This window comes from Balaenoptera acutorostrata, chromosome X (genome assembly GCF_949987535.1).
Source record: "Balaenoptera acutorostrata chromosome X, mBalAcu1.1, whole genome shotgun sequence".
NCBI lineage: Eukaryota > Metazoa > Chordata > Mammalia > Artiodactyla > Balaenopteridae > Balaenoptera > Balaenoptera acutorostrata.
In genome coordinates this window covers 31,276,990-31,304,725 of record NC_080085.1, presented here as the reverse complement: position 1 = coordinate 31,304,725, position 27,736 = coordinate 31,276,990, and the positions used below count along the sequence as shown (strand labels likewise).

The following is a 27,736-nucleotide window of genomic DNA, read 5'->3' as shown; positions in this document are numbered from 1 at the left end:
AGGTACTTTTTTTGTAAATATAACCAATGAACTTCTAACTATAGCTACTTTTAATGTGTTCACTGTTCTAGAAAACTATAACATGGCAAATGTCATTGGAAACCTGCTCTATTAATAACAGCAAATCAGGAGTATTAAATTAGTTTCTCTTAGTTACTGAGATTAATATAAAAAGTCAAAAGTGCATACTACTCATATAGCTCTTTAATTAAACTGTCTATGATTACTGTGTCATAAAATGGCATGCTACATACTTTATTTAATTTGTCCATGCCACTTTATGTAAAGAAATTACCATTGTATTTGCTTTCACTAGGTACTCTCTATCCCCTGTTTCACATTTTTAAAAAAGTATTTTCTAGAGCAGCAAGTAGGTCATTGAATGTTAGGTTACAAAGGCTATGTACCCATGCAGAAGTAGTCTACCTTAACTGACCATCAATTGCTTATAAACAGACCAGTAACTAACTGGTTAGTATCAAGCTGACTGAGTTGACTGGTTTCTCACAGAAAATGCATTGATCACAAAAATGATGAACTGACATACTGTAAACTAAGATAGAATTAATAGTTCACTGAATTTTAGAGACAGTAAGACCTTAGATCAAGGTTTCTCAATCTCAGCACTAGTGATATTTTGAGCTGGATGATTTGTTGCTGTAGGGGCTGTCCAGGGCATTTCAGGTTATTTAGCAGCATCCCTGGCCTCTACCCACTAGAAGTATCAGCAGCACTCCTCCTCAGTTGTGACAACCTCAAACGTCTCCAGATTTTACCAAATGTGTTCTGGGGGATGAAACTGCCTCCTTTTGAGATCCACTGCCTTAGAGAATATCTGATCCAATACACTCATTTATCAAAGGAGAAAACTGAAAGCCAGGTAGATAAAACCACTTGGCAAAGATAACTGAATTATATGAACAGTATTCTAACTGAATGATCATTTAACGTTATTACAACCAATTTTATACTCATATTTTATAAAGCTCATGTAAAAAGCATATTCACTTAATTTGGGGGCTACTATCTGGACTGTGAATTTGAAACAAATCTCTCTCATAATGTAGGTTTAGCAGATGATATTCTCCCAAATAAACTAAGGTTTCAGATCCAAGTGTTTTTAAGGATTTACTCCCAGGAGAAACTATTCAGGGAGTGAAGGAGGCAGGATAGAAAAGGAGAAGAGGCCCAGAAAGTGTGTAATTTTTGTTGAGGTCTTGGACTCACCCTAGTTCTACAGGGGCCCTGGAGCATAAAATACACCTCAAAGTTATTTCAGCTTTGAAGCAAAGGAGCTGTTCTGTCGTTGGCTAGGGACCGTTCAGAGATTGGATGTGGGAATGTGAAATTGCTAGGCACTTCCAGTTCTCTGTACTGGGAAGGAGGCCATGGATTGTCTGGGAATTTTGCAGGGGATGGGAGGGATATAAAATTGCTAGACGTTCCTGACTCTGTGTGAACAAGGAGACTCCAATGCCCAAGGGTAATCCTCTGAAGGTCAAATATATGACACCTCAGTGGCAAGGCATGCAGAAGCCTGGAAAGGAATGCACAAAGCTGGTAAGAAGTATCTGAGAGTGTCTGGGTAGGGCATTAACAGTGTTTACTCCAGTGGTACTGTGGAAAAATCAGGGACTTTAGACAGAGAAATATATATTCAGGTTCTGGCCATGCTACTTACTGCATGAATTTATAGAACCACAGTTTCTTTACCTTTAAACTCGAGGCAATAACACCTATCTCACACGATGTTGTAGGAATTAAAATATAAAATAAATACAAAATGGAGACCATATAACAATGTTCGCTTTGGGTTTTTGTTTTGTTTTTTTGTTTTTCAGTTCATGAAAAAGCATATCTTCCCAATTATTTAAATCTTTAAAATTTTTCCTCAATAAGGCTACAAAATTTCTTTGTAAAGATCATATAGGAGAGAGGAGAAGATGGCGGAAGAGTAAGATGCAGAGATCACCATCCTCCCCACAGATACATCAGAAATACATGTACATGTGGAACTGCTCCTATAGAACACCCACTGAACGCTGGCAGAAGGCGTCAGACCTCCCAAAAGGCAAGAAACTCCTCACGTACCTAGGTAGGGCAAAAGAAAAAAGAAAAAACAGAGACAAAAGAATAGGGATGGGACCTGCACCAGTGGGAGGGAGCTGTGAAGGAGGAAAGGTTTCCACACACTAGGGAGCCCCTTCGCAGGCGGACACTGCGGATGGCGGAGGGGGGAAGCTTCGGAGCCACGGAGGAGAGCACAGCCACAGGGGTGTGGAGGGCAGAGCGGAGAGATTCCTGCACAGAGGATCGGTGCCAACCAGCACTCAACAGCCCGAGAGGCTTGTCTGCTCACCCGCCAGGACGGGCCAGGGCTGGGAGCTGAGGCTCAGGCTTCAGTCCGATCCCAGGGAGAGGACTGCGGTTGGCTGCATGAACACAGCCTGAAGGCAGCAGTGCGCCACAGCTAGCCGGGAGGGAGTCCAGGAAAAGGTCTGGAGCTGCCGAACAGGCAAGAGACTTTTTCTTGCCTCTTTGTTTCCTGGTGCGCGAGGAGAGGGGATTCAGAGCGCCGCTTAAACGAGCTCCAGAGACGGGCATGAGCCGCGGCTATCAGCGCGGACCCCAGAGACGGGCATGAAACGCTAAGGCCGCTGCTGCCGCCACCAAGAAGCCTGTGTGTGAGCACAGGTCACTATCCACACCGCCCCTCCCGGGAGCCTGTGCAGCCCACCACTGCCAGGGTCCCGTGATCCAGGGACAACTTCCCCGGGAGAACGCACGGCGCGCCTCAGGCTGGTGCAACATCACTCCGGCCTCTGCCGCCGCAGGCTCGCCCCGCATCCGTGCCCCTCCCTCCTCCCGGCCTGAGTGAGCCAGAGCCCCCGAAGCAGCTGCTGCTTTAACCCCGTCCTGTGTGAGCAAAGAACAGACGACCTCAGGCGACCTACACGCAGAGGCGGGTCCAAATCCAAAGCTGAAACCCAGGAGCTGTGCGAACAAGGAAGAGAAAGGGAAATTTCTCCCAGGAGCCTCAGGAGCAGCGGATTAAATCTCCACAAACAACTTGATGTACCTGCATCTGTGGAATACCTGAATAGACAATGAATCATCCCAAATTGAGGAGGTAGGCTTTGGGAGCAAGATATATTATTTTTTCTCCTTTTCCTCTTTTTCTGAGTGTGTATGTGTATGCTTCTCTGTGAGATTTTGCCTGTATAGCTTTGCTTTCACCATTTGTCCTAGGGTTCTGTCCGTCCATTTTTTTTTTTTTTTTACATTAAAAATTCTTTTTTCCTTAAAAATTATTTTTTATTTTTAATTTTAATAACTTTATTTTATTTTATTTTATCCTCTTTCTTTCTTTCTATTTTTTCTCCCTTTTATTCTGAGCCATGTGGATGAAAGTCTCTTGGTGCTCCAGCCAGGCATCAGGGCTGTGCCTCTGAGGTGGGAGAGCCAACTTCAGGACACTGGTCCACAAGAGACCTCCCAGCTCCACATAATACCAAACGGCGAAAATCTCTCAGAGATCTCCATCTCAACGCCAAGACCCAGCTTCACTCAACGACCAGCAAGTTACAGTGCTGGACACCCTAAGCCAAAAAACTAGCAAGACAGGAACACAACCCCACCCATTAGCAGAGAGGCTGCCTAAAATCATAATAAGGCCACAGACACCCCAAAACACCACCAGACGTGGACCTGCCCACCAGAAAGACAAGATCCAGCCTCATCCACCAGAACACAGGCACTAGTCCCCTCCACCAGGAAGCCTACACAACCCACTGAACCAACCTTAGCCACTGGGGACAGATACCAAAAACAACAGAAACTACGAACCTGCAGCCTGCGAAAAGGAGACCCCAAACACAGTAAGATAAGCAAAATGAGAAGACAGAAGAACACACAGCAGATGAAGGAGCAAGGTAAAAACCCACTAGACCTAACAAATGAAGAGGAAATAGGCAGTCTACCTGAAAAAGAATTCAGAATAATGATAGTAAAGATGATCCAAAATCTTGGAAATGGAATAGACAAAATGCAAGAAACATTTAACAAGGACCTAGAAGAAATAAAGAGGAACCAAGCAATGATGAAAAACACAATAAATGAAATTTAAAATACTCTAGAGGGGATCAATAGCAGAATAACTGAGGCAGAAGAACGGATAAGTGACCTGGAGGATAAAATAGTGGAAATAACTACTGCAGAGCAGAATAAAGAAAAAAGAATGAACTGAGGACAGTCTCAGAGACCTCTGGGACAACATTAAACGCACCAACATTCAAATTATAGGGGTCCCAGAAGAAGAAGAGAAAAAGAAAGGGACTGAGAAAATATTTGAAGAGATTATAGTAGAAAACTTCCCTAATATGGGAAAGGAAATAGTTAATCAAGTCCTGGAAGCACAGAGAGTCCCATACAGGATAAATCCAAGGAGAAACACGCCAAGACACATATTAATCAAACTATCAAAAATTAAACATAAAGAAAACATTAAAAGAAGCAAGGGAAAAACAACAAATAACATACAAGGGAATCCCCATAAGGTTAACAGCTGATCTTTCAGCAGAAACTCTGCAAGCCAGAAGGGAGTGGCAGGACATATTTAAAGTGATGAAGGAGAAAAACCTACAACCAAGATTACTCTACCCAGCAAGGATTTCATTCATATTTGATGGAGAAATTAAAACCTTTACAGACAAGCAAAAGCTGAGAGAGTTCAGCACCACCAAACCAGCTTTACAACAAATGCTAAAGGAACTTCTCTAGGCAAGAAACACAAGAGAAGGAAAACACCTACAATAACAAACCCAAAACATTTAAGAAAATGGAAATAGGAACATACATATCGATAATTACCTTAAATGTAAATGAATTAAAGGCTCCCACCAAAAGACACAGACTGGCTGAATGGATACAAAAACAAGACCCGTATATATGCTGTCTACAAGACCCACTTCAGACCTAGGGACACATACAGACTGAAACTGAGGGGATGGAAAAAGATATTCCATGCAAATGGAAATCAAAAGAAAGCTGGAGTAGCAATTCTCATATCAGACAAAATAGATTTTAAAATAAAGACTATTACAAGAGACAAAGAAGGATACTATATAATGATCAAGGGATCGATCCATGAAGAAGATATAACAGTTGTAAATATTTAGGCACCCAACATAGGAGCACCTCGATACATAAGGCAAATACTAACAGCCATAAAAGGGGAAATTGACAGTAACACAATCATAGTAGGGGACTTTAACACCCCACTTTCACCAATGGACAGATCATCCAAAATGAAAATAAATAAGGAAACACAAGCTTTAAATGATACACTAAACAAGATGGACTTAATTGATATTTACAGGACATTCCACCCAAACACAGCAGAATACACATTTTTCTCAAGTGCTCATGGAACGTTCTCCAGGATAGATCATATCTTGGGTCACAAATCAAGCCTTGGTAAATTTAAGAATATTGAAATCGTATCAAGTATCTTTTCCGACCACAACGCTATGAGACTAGATATCAATTACAGGAAAAGATCTGTAAAAAATACAAATACATGGAGGCTACACAATACACTAGTTAATAACGAAGTGATCACTGAAGAAATCAAAGGGGAAATCAAAAAATACCTAGAAACAAATGACAATGGAGACACGACGACCCAAAACCTATGGGATGCAGCAAAAGCAGTTCTAAGAGGGAAGTTTATAGCAATACAAGCCTACATCAAGAAACTGGAAACATCTCAAATAAACAACCTAACCTTGCACCTAAAGCAATTAGAGAAAGAAGAACAAAAAAACCCCAAAGTTAGCACAAGGAAAGAAATCATGAAGATCAGATCAGAAATAAATGAAAAAGAAATGAAGGAAACAATAGCAAAGATCAATAAAACTAAAAGCTGGTTCTTTGAGAAGATAAAAAAAATTGATAAACCACTAGCCAGACTCATCAAGAAAAAAAGGGAGAAGACCCAAATCAATAGAATTAGAAATGAAAAAGGAGCAGTAACAACTGACACTTCAGAAATACAAACGATCATGAGAGATTACTACAAGCAACTCTATGCCAATAAAATGGACAACCTGGAAGAAATGGACAAATTCTTAGAAATGCACAACCTGCCGAGACTGAACCAGGAAGAAATAGAAAATATGAACAGACCAATCACAAGCACTGAAATTGAAACTGTGATTAACAATCTTCCAACAAACAAAAGCCCAGGACCAGATGGCTTCACAGGCGAATTCTATCAAACATTTATAGAAGAGCTAACACCTATCCTTCTCAACCTCTTCCAAAATATTGCAGAGGGAGGAACACTCCCCAACTCATTCTACGAGGCCACCATCACCCTGATACCAAAACCAGACAAAGATGTCACAAAGAAAGAAAACTACAGGCCAATGTCACTGATGAACATAGATGCAAAAATCCTCAACAAAATACTAGCAAACAGAATCCAACAGCACATTAAAAGGATCATACACCATGATCATGTGGGGTTTATTCCAGGAAGGCAAGGATTCTTCAATATACGCAAATCAATCAACATGATACACCATATTAACAAATTGAAGAAGAAAAACCATATGATCATCTCAGTAGATGCAGAGAAAGCTTTCGACAAAATTCAACACCCATTTATGATAAAAGCCATGCAGAAAGTAGGCATAGAGGGAACTTTCCTCAACATAATAAAGGCCATATATGACAAACCCACAGCCAACATTGTCCACAATGGTGAAAAACTGAAACCATTTCCATTAAGATCAGGAACAAGACAAGGTTGCCCACTCTCACCACTATTATTCAACATAGTTTTGGAAGTTTTAGCCACAGCAATCAGAAGAAAAAGAAATAAAAGGAATCCAAATCGGAAAAGAAGAAGTAAAGCTGTCACTGTTTGCAGATGACATGATACTATACATAGAGAATCCTAAAGATGCTACCAGAAAACTACTAGAGCTAATCAATGAATTTGGTAAAGTAGCAGGATACAAAATTAATGCACAGAAATCTCTTGCATTCCTATACACTAATGATGAAAAATCTGAAAGTGAAATTAAGAAGACACTCTCATTTACCATTACAACAAAAAGAATAAAATATCTAGGAATAAACCTACCTAAGGAGACAAAAGACCTGTATGCAGAAAGCTATAAGACACTGATGAAAGAAATTAAAGATGATACAAATAGATGGAGAGATACACCATGTTCCTAGATTGGAAGAATCAACATTGTGAAAATGACTCTACTACCCAAAGCAATCTAAAGATTCAATGCAATCCCTATCAAACTACCACTGGCATTTTTCACAGAACTAGAACAAAAAATTTCACAATTCATATGGAAACACAAAAGACCCCGAATAGCCAAAGCAATCTTGAGAACGAAAAATGGAGCTGGAGGAAATCAAGCTCCCTGACTTCAGACTATACTAGAAAGCTACAGTAATCAAGACAGTATAGTACTGGCACAAAAACAGAAATATAGATCAATGGAACAGGATAGAAAGCCCAGAGATAAACCCACGCACATATGGTCACCTTATTTTTGATAAAGGAGGCAAGAATATGAAATGGAGAAAAGACAGCCTCTTCAATAAGTGGTGCTGGGAAAACTGGACAGCTACATGTAAAAAAATGAAATTAGAACTCTTCCAAACACCATACACAAAAATAGACTTGAAATGAATTAAAGACCTAAATGTAAGTCCAGACACTATCAAACTCTTAGAGGAAAACCTAGGCAGAACACTCTATGACATAAGTCACAGCAAGATCCTTTTTGACCCACCTCCAGAGAAATGGAAATAAAAACACAAATAAACAAATGGGACCTAATGAAACTTAAAAGCTTTTGCACAGCAAAGGAAACCATAAACAAGACCAAAAGACAACCCTCAGAATGGGAGAAAATATCTGCAAATGAAGCAACTGACAAAGGATTAATCTCCAAAATTTACAAGCAGCTCATGCAGCTCAATAACAAAAAACCAAACAACCCAATACAAAAATGGGCAGAAGACCTAAATAGACATTTCTCCAAAGAAGATATACAGATTGCCAACAAACACATGAAAGAATGCTCAACATCATTAATCATTAGAGAAATGCAAATCAAAACTACAATGAGATATCATCTCACACTGGTCAGAATGGTCATCATCAAAAAATCTAGAAACAATAAATGCTGGAGAGGGTGTGGAGAAGAGGCAACCCTCTTGCACTGTTGGTGGGAATGTAAATTGATACAGCCACTATGGAGAACAGTATGGAGGTTCCTTAAAACACTAAAAATAGAACTACCATATGACCCAGCAATCCCACTACTGGGCATATACCCTGAGAAAACCATAATTCAAAAACAGTCATGTACCAAAATGTTCATTGTAGCTCTATTTACAATAGCCAGGACATGGAAGCAACCTAAGTGTCCATCATCGGATGAATGGATAAAGAAGATGTGGCACATATATACAATGGAATATTACTCAGCCATAAAAAGAAACGAAATTGAGTTATTTGTAGTGAGGTGGATGGACCTAGAGTCTGTCCTACAGAGTGAAGTAAGTCAGAAAGAGAAAAACAAATACAGTATGCTAACACATATACATGGAATCTAAGGAAAAAAAAAAAAGGTCATGAAGAACCTAGTGGCAAGACGGGAATAAAGACACAGACCTACTAGAGAATGGACTTGAGGATATGGGGAGGGGGAAGGGTAAGATGTGACAAAGTGAGAGAGTGGCATGGACATATATACACTACCAAACGTAAAACAGATAGCCAGTGGGAAGCAAACGCATAGCACAGGGAGATCAGCTCTGTGCTTTGTGACCACCTAGAGGGGTCGGATAGGGAGGGTGGGAGGGAGGGAGATGCAAGAGGGAAGAGATATGGGAACATATGTATATGATAACTGATTCAGTTTGTTATAAAGCAGAAACTAACACACCATTGTAAAGCAATTATACTCCAATAAAGATGTTTAAAAAAAATCATATACACATTGTCTTGGATATATTCCAAGGTACTTGGAAGTTTTAGTCCCGTTGCAGATGGTGTTTCTAATTTTATATTTCAGCTTTTTCCCTGATATGTAGAAATACAGTTGATTTTGTTACAAGGAATTAATATCCAAAAAACTCTTATTATTTCTCATACATTTTTCCTTATTTCTGATACATTTTTCCTTAGATTAAGTTTGGATTATTCACATACAAAACCATTTCATTTGTGAATAATGACAATTTTGTTTCATCCTGTACAATTTCAATTTCAATATATTTTGTTTATAGTCTCTTAGCTTTATTATGGAGGTGAGGATCTGCCATACTATGTTGAATAGCCGCATAGAACATCATTATCTCAAATGAAAATCTCTCAAACTTTCACCAATGACTGATCATCTTTAGCAGGCTAAAGAACTTCCTTCTATTACTAGGCTGCTAAAAGGATTTTTCCTTTTTTTTTTTATCTTGAATATATGTTCAAATTGATCAAATGCTTTCTTTCATTAAAATGATTATATGAATCTTCTTACAATAAAGCAATAATTTACATCACCTGACTTTCTAATGATAAATTAGCTTGCTTCAAGTGTTTTATTCTTTTTATATGTTGCAGGTGAAATAAACTATTATTACATCTAGGAGTTTTGCATCTATGTTCACAAATGAGATCAATCTATATGTTGGCCTTCTTGCACTTTTCTCCTTAGGTTTCTGCATCAGAAGTCTGGTAGCATGAAACTGAGTTGAGAAAAGTGCCTTGAGATTAGAGTCATTTGTTTTTCACCATTTGAGAGCACTACAAGCCATCTTTTGCTCATCATCCAGGCAGTGTTCCTTGCAGTTCCTGAGGGTGGGTGAGTGTTGAGGCAGCTTTACCTCTTGTTCTCCCTTACCTAGGGCTGCCAGATTTAGCAAATTAAAACTCAGAGCACCTAGTTAAATTTGAATTATTTTAATTGTCTGTAGTTATTTGCTAGGGCTACCATAACAAAGTACCACAGACTGGGTGTCTTAAACAACATAAATTTATTTTCTTATAATTTCAGAGCCTAGAAGTCCAAGATCAAGGTGGTGGCAAGGGCTAGTTTCTTGTTAGGCCTTTCTCTTTGGCTTGTAGATGGCCATCTTCTCCCTGTGTCTTCAAATTGTCTTCCCTCTGAGTATAGGTGTCCTAATTTCTTCTTCTTACAAGAATACCAGTTATATTGAATTAAGGCCCACTCTAATGACCTTATTTTAACTTAATCACCTCTTTTTAAAAACTATCACCAAATACAATCACATTCTGAGGTACTGGGGGTTAGGACTTCAACATACGAATTTTGAGAAAACACAATTCCACCTGTAACATTTTCTATGCATATACACATTGAAATAAAAAGAAAAAAAACATTTCATAGGATATACTTATACTAAAACATAATTTATTGTTTATTGGAATTAAATTACAAACACCTAAGTTATATGCCTCTTTCTTTAGTTATATTCCCCTGATCTGATGATTTACCTCTCTTTAAGAGCTCCTTGTTTCACAAAATTTGCTTATAAAATTCCTTGCAGTTTCAGTCTGTCTTCCATTTACATTGTAGCATAGCTTTCATAGCTTTTACAGTGGTCACTTTCAACTTACTTCATTATTTTGTCCTTTGAAAATTAATTAATGAGAACATATGCTCAACATTAGCATTATGAGCTGGTATACTAAACAGGTACTGGCGTAGTTAACAATTCTGAGAACTGCTCTTCAAATTTGCTTTGTCGAATCACGTAATACCATCTTTACAGCGTAGCTCACTTTTCCATTGTTCAGGATTGTGTTGCATCTCAACTTTTTTTCTTTTTTTAATGTCATCCATTGACAAAAAAGATCATAATCATCAATCGTTATCCTCTTCTTGTTCCTGTGCTGGAAGACTATTCAGTAACATCCATGGTACTAAATCAAATTCTTCAAGTGATGAGATCCATTCCAAATGATAGTCTTGACAAATTCCATAATAATTACCCATTTCAAATCAGAATTTCTTTTCATGTTCATAAGTAATGGTGTTAATCTTAAGAACAGCCTTGTCACACAAAGGGAAACATTTTTCATCAATTCTTTCTCTAACACATTCAACAAGTTCCTTTAATCAATGGAGTACTTTAATAACTGCTTGATCTTCTTTCAATGCACATAATCCTAATGCTAGATAAATATTGATAACTATGAACAAGAAATAAGTAGACTTTGCTCTGTGGCTTATTTAAGAAGTCAACAAGAATGGGGGGGGGCGCCCTTTCTTCAGAATTAAAGTATCACTGCTTCAAATAAACTGAAGATTCTTTCACCTGCATTTGTTTAAGAGAGCCAGTGGATATTTGAATGCAAACTGAAGAATTCTGAATGCTAACAAAATCACCAAAATCCTTTAGTAATTCAATTCAAAGAATATAAATGCTGAAGTAAGAATCATTTTATGATTATTACTTCAATTTCAACAAAAAGGACATCAGGTGCTGTTTGAATTGCATTATGTAGAATATGGGCAATACAGCCAACATAGACTCATGCATGCTTTATGTCAACTTTAGCCCCTTTAATTCAGTAACTCCTAACTAAAAAAAAAAAAAAAAAAAAAGGAACTCTGCAAAAATTTGCTACCGTTTCTGAAGTCACATTTGCAAAGGACTTTACTCACAATAACTTTATAAGAAAGCCTTTTTTCACAATAGAAAGGCTTTTTTCACAATAGAAAACTATTTCACAAGCAAAGGAAAAAGGTATTATTATTACATGCATCTGTGGCCATGACGTAAAAAGGTGAGGAATTTAGATCTTTGATAATCTCTGTAATGTAAATTAAGCTATTTTCATTACTGTAGTAGATCTAATCGTGGCACTTGAAAATTTGCTTCCAACTTTAAGTGAAAGATTGATGATGATATACAGTGTAGAAGGTCATTTTAATTTCTGCTGTGATTTTATCTTCGTAATCTGAATGTCTCTTAAACAAAAAGAGTACATTATCTTTTTTTAATGTCACTGTTACTAGCTGATGGAATCAAACAGCTAGCATGCTCAGCTGTAGTATATTTACTGGTTTATAACTGATTTTCCACAATTTTCTGTATTGAATGAACAGCTGCATACTGCACAAAAATCTTTGAAAGGACTTGTTTCTCATTTAATAAAGTTGCACTGTTCATAAAATTCGTCACGACATTTACACTTGTGTTTGGGCATTTCGAGGTTCAAATGTACACAAAAGAAAATACATGAAAAAAGACTGAATTTGAAAATCTCAGGGCCACAGTCAGTGTGTTCGTCACCCACAAGTCCGAACAAGTTAGTAACAGGAGCTGAATGGTTGAAAGGGCTGTGAACTCAGGAACTATGAATAAACTGAACTTGATATTTGGTGCAAAAATACCCCTCCCGTTTCCTCATAGGGGGAGCAGTACTTACCAGGCGCAGTCTTCCAGAACAAAGCCAGAGCCTATCCTATACAAGGTTTTGGTTAGCTTGGGGATTCAAGCATTGCCGAGCACTTAGAAGCGGGAGTGTTTAGGGACTGACAGACTTTCAGTGGCGGCACTAGAGTACGGCTACTACGGGCCCGCTGACTTCCAGAAGCGCGGCTTACCTGACAGAGGAACTTGCTGATTGGACGCTGTCTGGAAATGTGAGGCTGTTGCTGATTGGCTGATGTTCAGGACTGTGTGGGTGGGGGTATCACTGATTGGCTGACACTCAGGATGAGGTTCCTGGGGGTATCACTGACCAGCTGATTTTCAGAAGCCTGGTGCTGTCGTTGATTTGCTTTCAGAAGCTTAGGTACTGCAAGAGAGGCAGTCACTGACAGCTGATTCTACTGATCCTACATCTAATTAATGGTGGTTACCTGTTCACAACTTGGGACTATGGCCAAAAAAAGCTTTTTCTTTCGTGAAAATTTCCTTTAATTCTAAATACTGCCCCCCGCCCCCGCCCCTGGCACCCCTTTGGCTCTTCCCTCAGCCAAACCTGCAGGAGAGACCAGATCTTTATTTGTGGAGGTATGATTTTCAGCTAGTGTCGCCTTAAGTGATTTAATCGCCAATTACTGTGGTTGAAAAACAGCTCTAACTGCTGAATTGTTGTAACTTATTGAAAAAAGCTGAATACAGGACATTTAGGGTGTCCTGACAAAGCCAACATAGAATGCAGGACAAAGTCACATCGGGGATGTGTCCTGTGTGTTCAGGACGGCTGGCAACCCTAGATGAAGTCCATGCCTGAGGCAGGGTCTTCTAGCACCAAGCTTTCCCAGCAGTGTTCAGGCAGCAGCCAAGAGTTCTGTGGGTGTCAGGGCCCACTGTCCTCAGGGGGAAGAAAGGGCTGTGGGCTTGCAGTCCCCACTTTACCCAGACTGCTCGGCCTTCCTTATGTTCATGGATCGGATTTCTGGGGAAAGCTTCAGCTGGAATGAGTGGGCTCATATCTAAAATTTTGACAATCACAGTCTCCCGGTTAGATAAAAGATATGTCATGAAATTCCAAATTCCAAATTCCAAATTCCAAATTCCAAATTCTTGGACATGGGCCCAAGACTGCCTCCAGTCCTTTGCTCTCTATGTCATGAGAAACTTGAGCTACTGCAGAGTTGCCAGCTGCCTAGAACAGACACATTAGTTAGAGCAGATAACTGTCTGTGTATTGTGGGTGTAAGCTTAGCCTTGAACAAAGGCTATCAAGAGTAGAAGACACCTGAGAGGGCGGATCTGAGATTGAAAATTCATGCTATATAACTTTTTATATACTATAAGCCACAAATACACAGGCATGGGCAATTTATAGGCAAAGGCACAAGTACATGCTTAAAAAAGAGAGCTATAGGAAACACAGGAAAACTTTCTCTTACTGATGGTTTTCTGGGTGAGTACTTTCTCCCTTTAAACTCTTCCCTGGACTTATTAAGTTTTGTGTAATTTTGGTTTCCAACAGTGTTTGCAGGGGAGGAGACAGAATATAGGCCACTATATGCACAATACTTGATTTTACCTCCACCCATGGCCTCACATGACCTCTCCAGATGCAGCCAGGGACCCTCTCCCGATAGCCAGGACTATGTTTTCTACTGCCCACTGGAGTCTCCACCTGGACAGCCTGCAGAACCTCACCATATGTGGCCCACACTGACCTCATCCACCACACCCTCCTTCGTCTCTACCTCCAACTCACATTGCCACCAACTCTTCCTCCTCCTTTATCCTCAGTCTCAGCTAAGAGGAAGAGCTTCTACCTAGTCAGCTAACCTTCAGAACTCAGGGTCATTACAGACTCTCTCCCACCCTTTCACATAGTCCCCAACTCCTAAAACTCAAATCTGTCTCCTCCTCACCATCCTCACATCTACAGCCTGAATCAAGTGCCTTGCCATCTCCTTTTGTTTTGTTTACTTAGTGTTTGCCTTCAGCATAAGTTCAATAAGTGCTTTCCAGGTGAATGAATGACTCAGAGTACCAGAGGTAACATTCACTGATTCAAAATAATCCTGGTAGGGTCTCTGCCTCCACAGAGGAAACCCAAAGTGTTACAACTCCTTACCTAACTTGAGAATTCCCATGGGTGTCTCCTTTCCAAGCCCTAACACCCTCATCTTGGAGGTGGGGATGCTGCCAACAGGATGGTACATAATGCTTCCCTCTTTGGACCTCACATATCTCCATAATCTCCTGTCAGTTTAATAAGGAAGTGTGCCATCTCTATAAGTGCACCACACACTCTGCAAACGTCTGACCCCTTCCCAATCCCCTATCCAAGGCAGTATCTAGTCGCAACACAGGCCAGCAAACACAGCCCCAGGACACTTACCTCTGGTATGCCAAAAATTCAGGAAGCATAGAAGGCAGTCTGGGTTTAAGGATACCCCCTGATTGTTTTTTAAGACATGTCCATACCTAGCCTCTTACAGTCACTGAGCTAACTAGCCACTAAGGCATCCCCCCTCCAATTTCCCCCTCCTTGAAATTGTATATCCGTTTCTACTACGCATGGTACTCATGGTCTGCCTCAACTGTCTGCCGTCATTCACTAACCCCATCCATTTACAAAGCCCCATCCTCAGTAGAGGAGGTACACTGCATACAAGGTAAGAAATAGCTGTCTCCAGGAGACATAAAGATAGTTCCCAGCCCAGTTACATTGGTTGTTTGCTTACACAGTGATCTCCATGACCTTGCCCCATTTGCCTCTTAAGGGGGAGGCCTTGGTTTTTGACCACCAACGTATGCTCACTCATTGCTGTCTCTTTTCAGTGGCTAGTCTCAAACATGGCACCCCATTAAAATCCTACTGCAAACGTCAAGATGGTTACATGGTTTCAAAAACTTCTCTTACTTCAGGTTTACATCCCAGGAACTAGTATGTTCTGTGCCAAGAAGCCCATAGGAGATTGACCATGTACCTAAACTTCACTGTTCAAAGAGAACTTTACATAGAAGGGGCTGTTGCTATCAGAGGGATCCCATAGTAAATGTCAGCCAAGAATGCTTGCAGGAAGTTGGAATACTCTGTCAGGGAGAAGGAAGGTGGTTCTGGGCTGTCTGTTCTACTGGGATCAGGATGCAATGTTCAGAGGAGGATGCAGTGAAGAGCTGGTCAGCAGATCAGGTTACAGAGTTAGCCAGGAAGGCACACTGGGGAAGACCCAGGGGAAGGGAGCTGTAATGTGGGAAAGTGTTGGGACTGAACACACGTGCCAGCTACTGATCAGAGGCAGCTCTCAAGGAACCTTGGTGTTGAGGTAACAGCACCCTGGGCAAATGAATCCAACAAACAATCTCCAAATTGTGTTTGATTCTCATTTTCACATCCTTTCTTTATACCCACTTTTAGTACTTTGGCTACAAGGTACTTTTTATCCCCTGAGAGGCATTATGGAGTAGTAAGAAATGAGTTAACAGACAGAATGGTGACCTCAGGCTAAGAGGAGTGGAATAGCATGGGCTCTAGAAGAATTCAAACCAGAGGTCTAGTTCCAACTCTGTCACATATTAGGCCTGTGAACTTGGGTACATTCCCAAGCTCTCTAAGCCTCGTGGTTTTCATCTGTGAAAGGGTTTTGTATGTAGGACTGTTAGAATGTATGTATTGTATGTAAAGCCCCTGGTACAGGGCATGGTATGCAGTGGGTTTTTAATGATGGCAGTTATTATTATGATTATTTTAACCCCAGAAACTAGCACTTTCCCCTCTGGGATTTATTTATCCAGCAGATGTCAGAGAATATGCCCTGCTCTGGGACATGGCACACCAAATCAGCCAAAATTGCTGCTTACCAAGAAAGCCTTACTAAATCTTCTTTATTAAGGGATGCATTATTTAATTTGGGTTTGGGGGAGTATTTCCCAACTGGATCCTAGAACTTGTGTCAAGGACCAACTCCTTCCCTCCCTCCCAGTTGCCCTTCCAACAGTCCATCCCTATTTTCATTCACTTGCCTCCTCCAAAAATACAGGCCTTGCTTAGATTTTGCCAAATTTTACTGAACATAACCTATTTAAAATGTCCCTTGAATGGTGCGGACACTGGACCTCCCAGCCCAAGGCAAAGAGTGCCAGCCCAGTGGCTTCTAGGTATCTCAGCTCAAGAAAGTATCACCTTTATTTCTCACAAACTCCTTGTTCATGATAATCATAAAATGCCTAATTTGTGTACTATGTTCAACTGCATTTGGACAATAATGCAAGGTATCTTCTTCCATTCTTATCCCAGGAGGGATCTGGTTTACCCATGATCCCAAAGTAACTGGTAAGAACAGTTTTCCATTCCATTCCAAGTCTCTCAACTCTGAGACACACCCCTGGCTCACCACTTCCCCAGCCTCATCTAGTGTATCATAGAGCTCAATTAACATATACACACTACTATATATAAAATAGATAACTAAAAAGGACCTACTGTATAGCACAGGGAACTCTACTCAATATTCTGTAATGACCCATATGGGAAAAGAATCTGAAAAAGAATGGAGATATATATATATAAAACTGATTTACTTTGCTGCACATCTGAAAATAACACAACATTGCAAATCAACTATACTCCAATAAAAATAAAAAATTAAATTAAATTAACTCCCAATGGAGGACTTGCAGTTTCCCAAGGCCTCAGCCTGCCTTGTCTCAGGACATTTATATTTGACAGCCCTCATATGGACTCCCCAGCTCCTGACTCCTTTTTAATTTTTCTTTTGGTATTAAAGGATATCCACCATTGTCTTTACATGATTCCTGCTCCTAGGCTCTAAAATTCTATGGGTGGGTAGTAAGTCTTGTTTATCTGGGCATGCTCAGTACTAACACAGTGCTTTCCAAAGAGCACATGCTGATTTAATGTTTGGGGAATAAATGAGCCATTGTACACGAGGTCTAATTTATTAAGATTTATTTCTCTTACATTCTTAAACAAGATAAGCAAAGGCATATATATGTCATCTAATTTTACAGAACAACAGATTAAACAGGATAAGGGAAGCCAAGAATTGACCATCTTTTAGTTTTTTCTTGATCCCAACTATTTTACTGCTGAGTTCTTTGACAGTGCCAAGGAAATGCCTATTCTAATGTCATGTTATCTTTTCCAGATCACAAAAGAAGATGGTCAGTTTTACAATTTGTTTTACAAACAAACTTGTATTCTTAAATTCCATAAATAGCAATAAATGTATGACCAATGTCATTCATAAACTTAGATTCTGAAGCTAATGAAATGTTATATTAAAAGGAACATATGAAAACTCACTCCAAAAAGAAAATAAACCTCCATGTTAACTATATAGAAAAGGGACAGAAAGTATACAGTTTCCCAACAGCCACACTCCAGCTCTCAACTACTTAGGAAGTTGACTACTCTCTTCAATGACAAAGTGAAGAATTGGCCTCAGACCTCACTAGGGGTGGGAGGAGCTATTGGATATGGCACTGGAACGTTTCCTGGCCATGGCAGCACTGCCAGCCCTGGTTGCAACTCTAGCTGAGGCTCTCTCTGCTTCATCTCTCAAAGCCTCCTCATACTGGGATGGGAAGCAAGTAGGGTCAGATCCATGGATCTTGGTCAAAAACTCTAGCAATTTCATTTTGCTGGCTTCAGCATGGGCTCTTGGACCCCACAGGAATTCATAGCGTGGAGGATTGCTACTGGGTACCTGGCGGTACTCCAGGTACTTTTCTCTCACTAAATCTTGGGTGATAAGCTTCCTGGGCTCCCCAAAGATAAAATGCCTCCTCCCAGAATATAAGTCCATCATATTCAACACTTCCCAGATCTCCTCCTCAGTGGCATGATTGCCCTTCATGAAAATCACACCCAGGATAACTATCAGGAGGCCAGTCTTGGGCACGCCCTCGTCACCACTGAGCCTCACATCATAGGTGAGGCCTAGTTTGTTGACGAGGGCATAGCTGTGGCTGCTGGGATCCACTTCCTTCACATCAATACCAAGGACCAGCCCTATGCACTCAGAGGCTCTCCTGAGGATCTCAAGGAAGTCATCCTTGTACTCTTTGATAACCTCATCAATCATGTCTGCCTTTCTGATCAGCTCTCTCATTTGATACTTTCTCAGCAGGAACTGCACCAACAAAGTCACCTTCTCATCTAGAGGGTCTGTGGGCAAGTCCTCAGTTTCTGACAGGGGATTTGAAGAAGCTGACCCAGCCTCCTTTTCCTGGCTGCTGGAGCACTCCTCTGATTTGCTTGATGAGATGGGTGCAATGATAATGTAAGATGAGTAGGCACTCTGAGGACTGTGGGGAGTGCTGGGTGCCCCAGCAGCCAGAGCCTCCTTCAAATCGCCAGGCATTAGAGGATGGGAGGAGGGAGAGGTCTCCTCCAGAGCCTCGGAGACCTGTGCAGCCTCCAGGCCCTGGGGTTCACTGAGGGCATGGTGTTGTTCCTGCATGCAGTGTGGAATCTCTTGACCCTGAGACATGTTCACTCTGGTTGGTGGCAGCAGGCAGGAATGTGGGCAGGAGAGTGGGTACAAGAGGACCACAACCTAGGGAGAAAGGGAGGATGTGAGTGGCCTCATCTGTTAACTCAACTGTGGCAGCTCCGAAAAGAGTGCCTTCCATCCATCTTTTCCTGAGGGCAGTACTCGAGCCTCACAGGTCTCCTGTCCTGAACTGTAGGAAGCAAAGGAGGGAGCGAGAAGGCTCTTCAGGGTGCAGCCAGCCACCCTAGCCCAAGGCTTCCTAAAGCTGATAACAGGGCAGGTGGGGTCAAGCTCTGTGGGATCCCTTCTGTTCTGCGGTGGGTGGTCCCCTCCGTCTTTGTTCAGAGTCCTCACTGTGATCCCAGGGAGTATCTGGGACTCCTTCCTCTACTGACCCAAGGACTGTCACCTCAAAAAGAGGCTTAAATCTTCTTGAGACACTTGACTTACAACGAAGAAAGGAGGTGCCTCACACTGACAGCTTTTTTCAGAGCCTCTCAGCCAGGAAGTCACAGAGGAGACAGACAGGGGAGAGAAGTGAGGGGCCGCTCATTGGGCCATACCTGCCTGGGCCTCCCAGAAGTGACAAAGGAGCACAGCTGTCTGTTGGGGCTCTGTTGTTCTGATGTGTGTGGTCCCCACAATCCTCACTAAAGGTCATGACTTTTGACCTTGACAGAGACTGAGACACCTCTCTCTGTTAACTTGAGACAACAGCCCTCAGATTCCCAAAACCAAAATCAGAAAGCACGAAAGTCTGACAACTATTCCAGGGCCTACCCAGTCTGACAACAGGGACAGGGTTCTATGGGGCCCCCACTGTTCTCCAGGGTGTGATTCCCCCAGTCCCTGCTCAGCACCTTAACTTGATTCCTGGCAGGGCCTGATTACTTGGGGCCACACCTCTCGGAACAATATCATCATCATCCTCATACCCCAAAAGTCAGAGGAAGTCACTCCTGGCCAGCTCCTCCTCCTCCTGGGACTCACAAAAGAATTCTGAGGACCCTTCTCCATCCTGGGGAAGAAATCTCCTCAGTCCCACTCAACATCTTACCTTGACTCCCGGCAGGGTCTGAGACTCCTCCCTCCACTCACCCGAGGCAGCAGTCCCCAGAACAGGCCTCACTTTCCTGCAAACCCAAGGTGGAAGTCAGGGAGCAACTCAGTCTGACAGTTATTCTCGCAGCGCCGAGGGCTGGAGCCGGGGGGCCGCACTTTTACCTGCAGCGTCCCCTCTATTCTGCGGAGCTGGTCACCTCATTCCCCTTCCCCACCTTCCCTTGAAACTCCCCCGTGCCAGGGCCTCCTCCCTCTGCTGACTTGTGGCCACGCCCCGAGCGGCCCGCGCTGCCCTCAGATTCTTGAGGCCCTAGTTAGTTACTCGGGGGACTCCCCGGGATTACAAAAGGGACGGGGCTTTACTCAGCGGGCCGCCCCTCTCTTCTGGGGTGGTTAGTTCCCTCGTTCAATGTCTTCACCTTAACACTCGACCACTCCCAGGGCGCCTCCTTCCGCGAAGAGAGCCCTCAGCTTTCGATATCTGCCTTCGCCAATCGTCCTCCCGGAAGTCAGGGGGTGTTCCTTCCGCTCTGCTCCCCCTCGCCTCCTCCCCCCCCCCCACGCCAAGTGGTGCCTGGCTCTCGCGAGGCCGACAGCAGGCGTGAGGTTCTGTGGGGCTCCTTATATTCTGGGGTACTTAACGCACTCGGTGTCTTCACCCAGAATCACTGCAGGATCAAGGATTCCTCCCTCCGCGGAGCTGAGGTTTTACCCCATACACCAAGCCCCTCACCCGGGTCAGACTCGCGAGAGGACGAAGTCAGAGGGAGCCTCTGTCTAATAGTCATCCCAGAGCTGCCCATCGCCAACGTGGTGGCGGAACTCTTAGAGTGCCCTCCATTCCTCAGTTCTGACTCAGTGTCTTACCCGGGGCTTACATGGCCTGAGGCTCCTCCCTCTGTTAACCTGAGGCTGCACCTCCTCAACTCAAGGCCCTCCATCACTACCTTTAGATTCCTGAGGCCACTTCTAGCCACCTCTGCTGGGAGTCTTCCAAGCTTGACAACAGGAGCAGGCTCTGTGGGGTCCCTCTCTTCTGGGGTTAAGTGGTTCCCACAGTTCTCACTTAGGGTCCATATCTTGGCTCCAGTCTTTTTGATTAATTACTTCCTAGACGATGCCACCTCCTTGCCAATCTCTATGCATTTGCCCCCCCTGTGTGACTCTCATACAGACTGAGTCCAAGTTCAGGCTGGATGCTGGGTGGTGAAGATGAAGCACCGTGAATTTAAAAAACAGAAACAAAAACAAAACAAAACAAAAGTCACCTTCCCATTGGGTCCCTTCTCCAGCCAGTTGGAAACCTTTTCTAAAAGACTTAACTTTCTATAGGAAAGAGCCTTGTATAGACACATTGCTAAGTGGTCTTGCCACTCCCATTGGAAACACAATCACTTCATATAATCATGTAGTGGAGGAGTGCTAAAAACCAGCATGGGCCCACTAGGTTAATGTGGGCCAGACCCAGTTGCCGCCTGACATCTGATCACTGGATAAATAATTAAAATAAGCAGGAAAGAACCTTAGAAATTGTCATTTTATGGATGAGGAGCCTGGAGCATAGGGAGGTGCTGAAATGTTTTGCAAGTGATTTGCTACTGATGAGAGTTAAAGTACTAAAGTGGTGCTCTATGACTGTTCTCACTGCACACATTTCAAACAGTACACTCAAAACAAAATTCTGTCTTGCCTTTTCAATCCTCTCTGTTACCTGCACCACCATATAACCTTATTATGAATTAATTTTGTATGGATATAATTGTGCATTTGCTTTACATAAATGAAATTTAGGTAAATAACATAAATGTGATAATAAAGTACATATTGTTTTGCTATTTGCTTTTTCCTCTAATTAATAATCCGTACTGAAGAGTGCTGCATATCAATCTTCAGTGTCCCTAAATTTTGAAAAACAGATATTATTTTATTGTTATTTGCAAATTGAAGATGTCCTTGATAGCATTCTACAGTGTCTATATTTCTTTTTTTTAAATTTTTATTTATTTATTTTATTTATTTTTGGCTGTGTTGGGTCTTCATTTCTGTCCGAGGGCTTTCTCCAGTTGCAGCAAGCGGGGGCCATTCTTCATCGCGATGTGCGGGCCTCTCACTATTGCGGCCTCTCTTGTTGCGGAGCACAAGCTCCAGACGCGCAGGCTCAGTAATTGTGGCTCATGGGCCTAGTTGCTCCTCAGCATGTGGGATCCTCCCAGACCAGGCCCTGAATCCGTGTCCCCTGCATTGGCAGGCAGACTCTCAACCACTGAGCCACCAGGGAAGCCCTACAGTGTCTATATTTCTAGACTGTATAACTGGATTACATATAGATTTGCCATTTTTCTTTTATTTAAAAAGTAAAAGAGGAGAGGAGAAGATGGCGGAACAGTAAGACGCGGAGATCACCTTCCTCCCCACAAATACATCAGAAATACATCTACACGTGGAACTGCTCCTATAGAACACCCACTGAATGCTGGCAGAAGACGTCAGACCTCCCAAAAGGCAAGAAACTCCCCCACGTACCTGGGTAGGGCAAAAGAAAAAAGAAATAACAGAGGCAAAAGAATAGGGACGGGACCTGCACCTCTGGGAGGGAGTTGTGAAGGAGGAAAGGTTTCCACACACTAGGAAGCCCCATCGCGGGTGGAGACTGCGGGTGGTGGAGGGGGGGAGGCTTCGGAGCCATAGAGGAGAGCGCAGCCACAGGGGTGCAGAGGGCAAAGGGGAGAGATTCCCGCACAGAGGATCGGTGCCGACCAGCACTCACCAGCCCGAGAGGCTTGTCTGCTCACCTGCCGGGGCGGGCGGAGGCTGGGAGCTGAGGCTCGGGCTTCGGTCGGATTGCAGGGAGAGGACTGGGGTTGGCGGCGTGAACACAGCCTGAAGGGGTTACTGCACCACAGCTAGCAGGGAGGGAGTCCGGGAAAAGGTCTGGAGCTGCCGAACAGGCAAGAGACTTTTTCTTGCCTCTTTGTTTCCTGGTGCGCGAGGAGAGGGGATTAAGAGCGCTGCTTAAAGGAGCTCCAGAGACGGGCGTGAGCCGTGGCTATCAGCGCGGACCCCAGAGACGGGCATGGGACGCTAAGGCTGCTGCTGCTGCTGCCACCAAGAAGCCTGTGTGCGAGCACAGCTCACTATCCACACCACCCCTCCTGGGAGCCTGTGCAGCCCGCCACTGCCAGGGTCCCGTGATCCAGGGACAACCTCCCCAGGAGAATGCGCGGAGCGCTTCAGGCTGGTGCAACGTCACGCCGGCCTCAGCCGCCGCAGGCTCGCCCCGCCTCCGTACCCCTCCCTCCCCCCGGCCTGAGTGAGCCACAGCCCCCGAAACAGCTGCTCCTTAAACCCCGTCCTATCTGAGCGAAGAACAGATGCCCTCAGGTGACCTACACGCAGAGGCGGGTCCAAATCCAAAGCTGAACCCCAGGAGCTGTGCGAACAAAGAAGAGAAAGGGAAATTTCTCCCAGCAGCCTCAGAAGCAGTGGATTAAAGCTCCACAAAAAACTTGATGTACCTGCATCTGTGGAATACATGAATAGACAACGAATCATCCCAAATTGAGGAGGTGGACTTTGGGAGCAATATATATTGTTTTTTCCCCTTTTCCTCTTTTTTTTTTTTTTTTAAACATCTTTATTGAAGTATAATTGCTTCACAATGGTGTGTTAGTTTCTGCTTTATAACAAAGTGAATCGGCTACACATACACACACGTTCCCATATCTCCTCCCTCCTGCATCTCCCTCCCTCCCACCGTCCCCATCCCACCCCCCCCAGGCGGTCACAAAGCACCGAGCTGATCTCCCTGTGCTATGCGGTTGCTTCCCACTAGCTATCTATTTTACATTTGGTAGTGTATATATGTCCATGACACTCTCTCACCCTGTCACATCTCACCCCTCCCCCTCCCCATATCCTGAAGTCCATTCTTTAGTAGGTCTGTGTCTTTATTCCCATCTTGCCACTAGGTTCTTCATGACCTTTTTTTTCTTTTCCTTAGATTCCATATATATGTGTTAGCATACTGTATTTGTTTTTCTCTTTCTGACTTACTTCACTCTGTATGACAGACTCTAACTCCATCCACCTCATTACAAATACCTCCATTTCATTTCTTTTTATGGCTGAGTAATATTCCTTTGTATATATGTGCCACATCTTCTTTATCCATTCATCCGATGATGGACATTTAGGTTGCTTTCATGTCCTGGCTATTGTAAATAGAGCTGCAATGAACATTTTGGTACATGACTCTTTTTGAATTATGGTTTTCTCAGGGTATATGCCCAGTAGTGGGATTGCTGGGTCGTATGGTAGTTCTATTTTTAGTTTTTTAAGGAACCTCCATACTGTTCTCCATAGTGGCTGTATCAATTTACATTCCCACCAACAGTGCAAGAGTGTTCCCTTTTCTCCACACCCTCTCCAGCATTTATTGTTTGTAGATTTTTTGATGATGGCCATTCTGACCGGTGTGAGATGATACCTCATTGTAGTTTTGATTTGCATTTCTCTAATGATTAACGATGTTGAGCATTCTTTCATGTGTCTGTTGGCCATCTGTATATCTTCTTTGGAGAAATGTCTATTTAGGTCTTCTGCCCATTTTTGGATTGGGTTGTTTGTTTTTTTGTTATTGAGCTGCATGAGCTGCTTGTAAATCTTGGAGATTAATCCTTTGTCAGTTGCTTCATTTGCAGATATTTTCTCCCATTCTGAGGGATGTCTTTTGGTCTTGTTTATGGTTTCCTTTGCTGTGCAAAAGCTTTTAAGTTTCATTAGGTCCCATTTGTTTATTTGTGTTTTTATTTCCATTTCTCTAGGAGGTGAGTCAAAAAGGATCTTGCTGTGATTTATGTCATAGAGTGTTCTGCCTATGTTTTCCTCTAAGAGTTTGATAGTGTCTGGCTTTACACTTAGGTCTTTAATCCATTTTGAGTTTATTTTTGTGTATGGTGTCAGGGAGTGTTCTAATTTCATACTTTTACATGTACCTGTCCAATTTTCCCAGCACCACTTATTGAAGAGGCTGTCTTTTCTCCACTGTATATGCTTCCCTCCTTTATCAAAGATTAGGTGACCATATGTGGGTGGGTTTATCTCTGGGCTTTCTATCCTGTTCCATTGATCTATATTTCTGTTTTTGTGCCAGTACCAAACTGTCTTGATTACTGTAGCTTTGTAATATAGTCTGAAGTCAGGGAGCCTGATTCCTCCAGCTCCATTTTTCTTTCTCAAGATTGCTTTGGCTATTTGGGGTCTTTTGTGTTTCCATACAAATTGTGAAATTTTTTGTTCTAGTTCTGTGAAAAATGCCATTGGTAGTTTGATAGGGATTGTATTGAATCTGTAGATTGCTTTGGATAGTATACTCAATTTCACAATGTTGATTCTTCCAATCCAAGAACATGGTATATCTCTCTGTCTGTTTTTATCATCTTTAATTTCTTTCATCAGTGTCTTATAGTTTTCTGCATAAAGGTCTTTTGTCTCCTTAGGTAGGTTTATTCGTAGGTATTTTATTCTTTTTGTTGCAGTGGTAAATGGGAGTGTTTCCTTAATAGCTCTTTCAGATTTTTCATCATTAGTGTATAGGAATACAAGAGATTTCTGTGCATTAATTTTGTATCCTGCTACTTTACCAAATTCATTGATTAGCGCTAGTAGTTTTCTGGTAGCATCTTTAGGATTCTCTATGTATAGTATCATGACATCTGCAAATGGTGACAGCTTTACTTCTTCTTTTCTGATTTGCATTCCTTTCATATCTTTTTCTTCTCTGATTGCTGTGGCTAAAATTTCCAACACTATGTTGAATAATAGTGGTGAGAGTGGACAACCTTGTCTTGTTCCTGATCTTAATGGAAATGGTTTCAGTTTTTAACCATTGAGAACGATGTTGGCTGTGGGTTTGTCATATATGGCCTTTATTATGTTGAGGTTAGTTCCCTCTATGCCTACTTTTGGAGGGTTTTTATCATAAATGGGTGTTGAATTTTGTCAAAAGCTTTTTCTTCATCTATTGAGATGATCATATGGTTTTTCTCCTTCAGTTTGTTAATATGGTTTATTACATTGATTGATTTGCATATATTGAAGAATCCTTGCATTCCTGGGATAAACCCCACATGATCATGGTGTATGATCCTTTTAATGTGCTGTTGGATTCTGTTTGCTAGTATTTTGTTGAGGATTTTTGCATCTGTGTTCATCAGTGATACTGGCCTGTAGTTTTCTTTCTTTGTGACATCTTTGTCTGGTTTTGGTATCAGGGTGATGGTGGCCTCGTAGAATGAGTTGGGGAGTGTTCCTCCCTCTGCAATATTTTGGAAGAGGTTGAGAAGGATAGGTGTTAGCTCTTCTCTAAATGTTTGATAGAATTCGCCTGTGAAGCCATCTGGTCCTGGGCTTTTGTTTGTTGGAAGATTTTTAATCACAGTCTCAATTTCAGTGCTTGTGATTGGTCTGTTTATATATTCTATTTCTTCCTGGTTCCGTCTCAGAAGGTTGTGCTTTTCTACTAATTTGTCCATTTCTTCCAGGTTGTCCATCTTATTGGCATATAGTTGATTGTAGTAATCTCTCATGATCCTTTGTATTTCTGCAATGTCAGTTGTTACTTCTCCTTTTTCATTTCTAATTCTGTTGATTTAAGTCTTCTCCCTTTTTTTCCTGATGAGTCTGGCTAATGGTTTATCAATTTTGTTTATCTTCTCAAAGAACCAGCTTTTAGTTTTATTGTTCTTTGCTATTGTTTCCTTCATTTCTTTCTCATTTATTTCTGATCTGATCTTTATGATTTCTTTCCTTCTGCTAACTTTGGGGTTTTTTTGTTCTTCTTTCTCTAATTGCTTTAGGTGCAAGGTTAGGTTGTTTATTTGAGATGTTTCCTGTTTCTTGAGGTAGGCTTGTATTGCTATAAACTTCCCTCTTAGAACTGCTTTTGCTGCATCCCATAGGTTTTGGGTCATCGTGTTTTGATTGTCATTTGTTTCTAGGTATTTTTTGATTTCCTCTTTGATTTCTTCAGTAATCTCTTGGTTATTTAGTAGTGTATTGTTTAGCCTCCATGTGTTTGTATTTTTTACAAACTTTTTCCCATAATTGATATCTAGTCTCATAACGTTGTGGTCGGAAAAGATACTTGATACGATTTCAATTTTCTTAAATTTACCAAGGCTTGATTTGTGGCCCAAGATATGATCTATCCTGGAGAATGTTCCATGAGCACTTGAGAAGAAAGTGTATTCTGTTGTTTTTGGATGGCATGTCCTATAAATATCAATGATGTCTATCTTGTTTAATGTATCATTTAAAGCTTGTGTTTCCTTATTTATTTTCATTTTGGATGATCTGTCCATTGGTGAAAGTGGGGTGTTAAAGTCCCCTACTATGATTGTGTTACTGTTGATTTCCCCTGTTATGGCTGTTAGCATATGCCTTATGTATTGAGGTGCTCCTATGTTGGGTGCATAAATATTTACAGTTGTTATATCTTCCTCTTGGATGGATCCCTTGATCATTATGTAGTGTCCTTCTTTGTCTCTTGTAATAGTCTTTATTTTAACGTCTATTTTGTCTGATATGAGAATTGCTACTCCAGCTTTCTTTTGATTTCCATTTGCATGGAACATCTTTTTCCATCCCCTCACTTTCAGTCTGTATGTGTCCCT

General features: G+C 42.0%; 1 protein-coding gene and 1 long non-coding RNA gene across 2 annotated transcripts in view; both read right to left on the bottom strand.

Annotated features, from left to right (window-relative positions):
* LOC103010119 (uncharacterized) overlaps positions 1–12,610 on the bottom strand; it is a 99,834-nt gene extending 87,224 nt beyond the window's left edge. Inside the window, exon 1 of the long non-coding RNA XR_451335.2 lies at positions 12,491–12,610. This is a non-coding gene — a long non-coding RNA (uncharacterized LOC103010119). The remainder of the gene's footprint in view (positions 1–12,490) is intronic.
* A 5,347-nt stretch (positions 12,611–17,957) lies between these two features.
* Positions 17,958–18,998, bottom strand: LOC103010312 (melanoma-associated antigen B16-like). Its single transcript, XM_007186169.2, has one exon. The coding sequence runs from the start codon at positions 18,996–18,998 to the stop codon at positions 17,958–17,960; it is 1,041 nt and encodes a 346-aa protein (XP_007186231.2).
* Between the last annotated feature and the right edge of the window lie 8,738 nt (positions 18,999–27,736).

Bases quoted from the DNA above. Each gene is read 5' to 3' on its own strand.
- LOC103010312 (XM_007186169.2), bottom strand. From the start codon at position 18,998: ATGTCTCAGGGTCAAGAGATTCCACACTGCATGCAGGAACAACACCAT.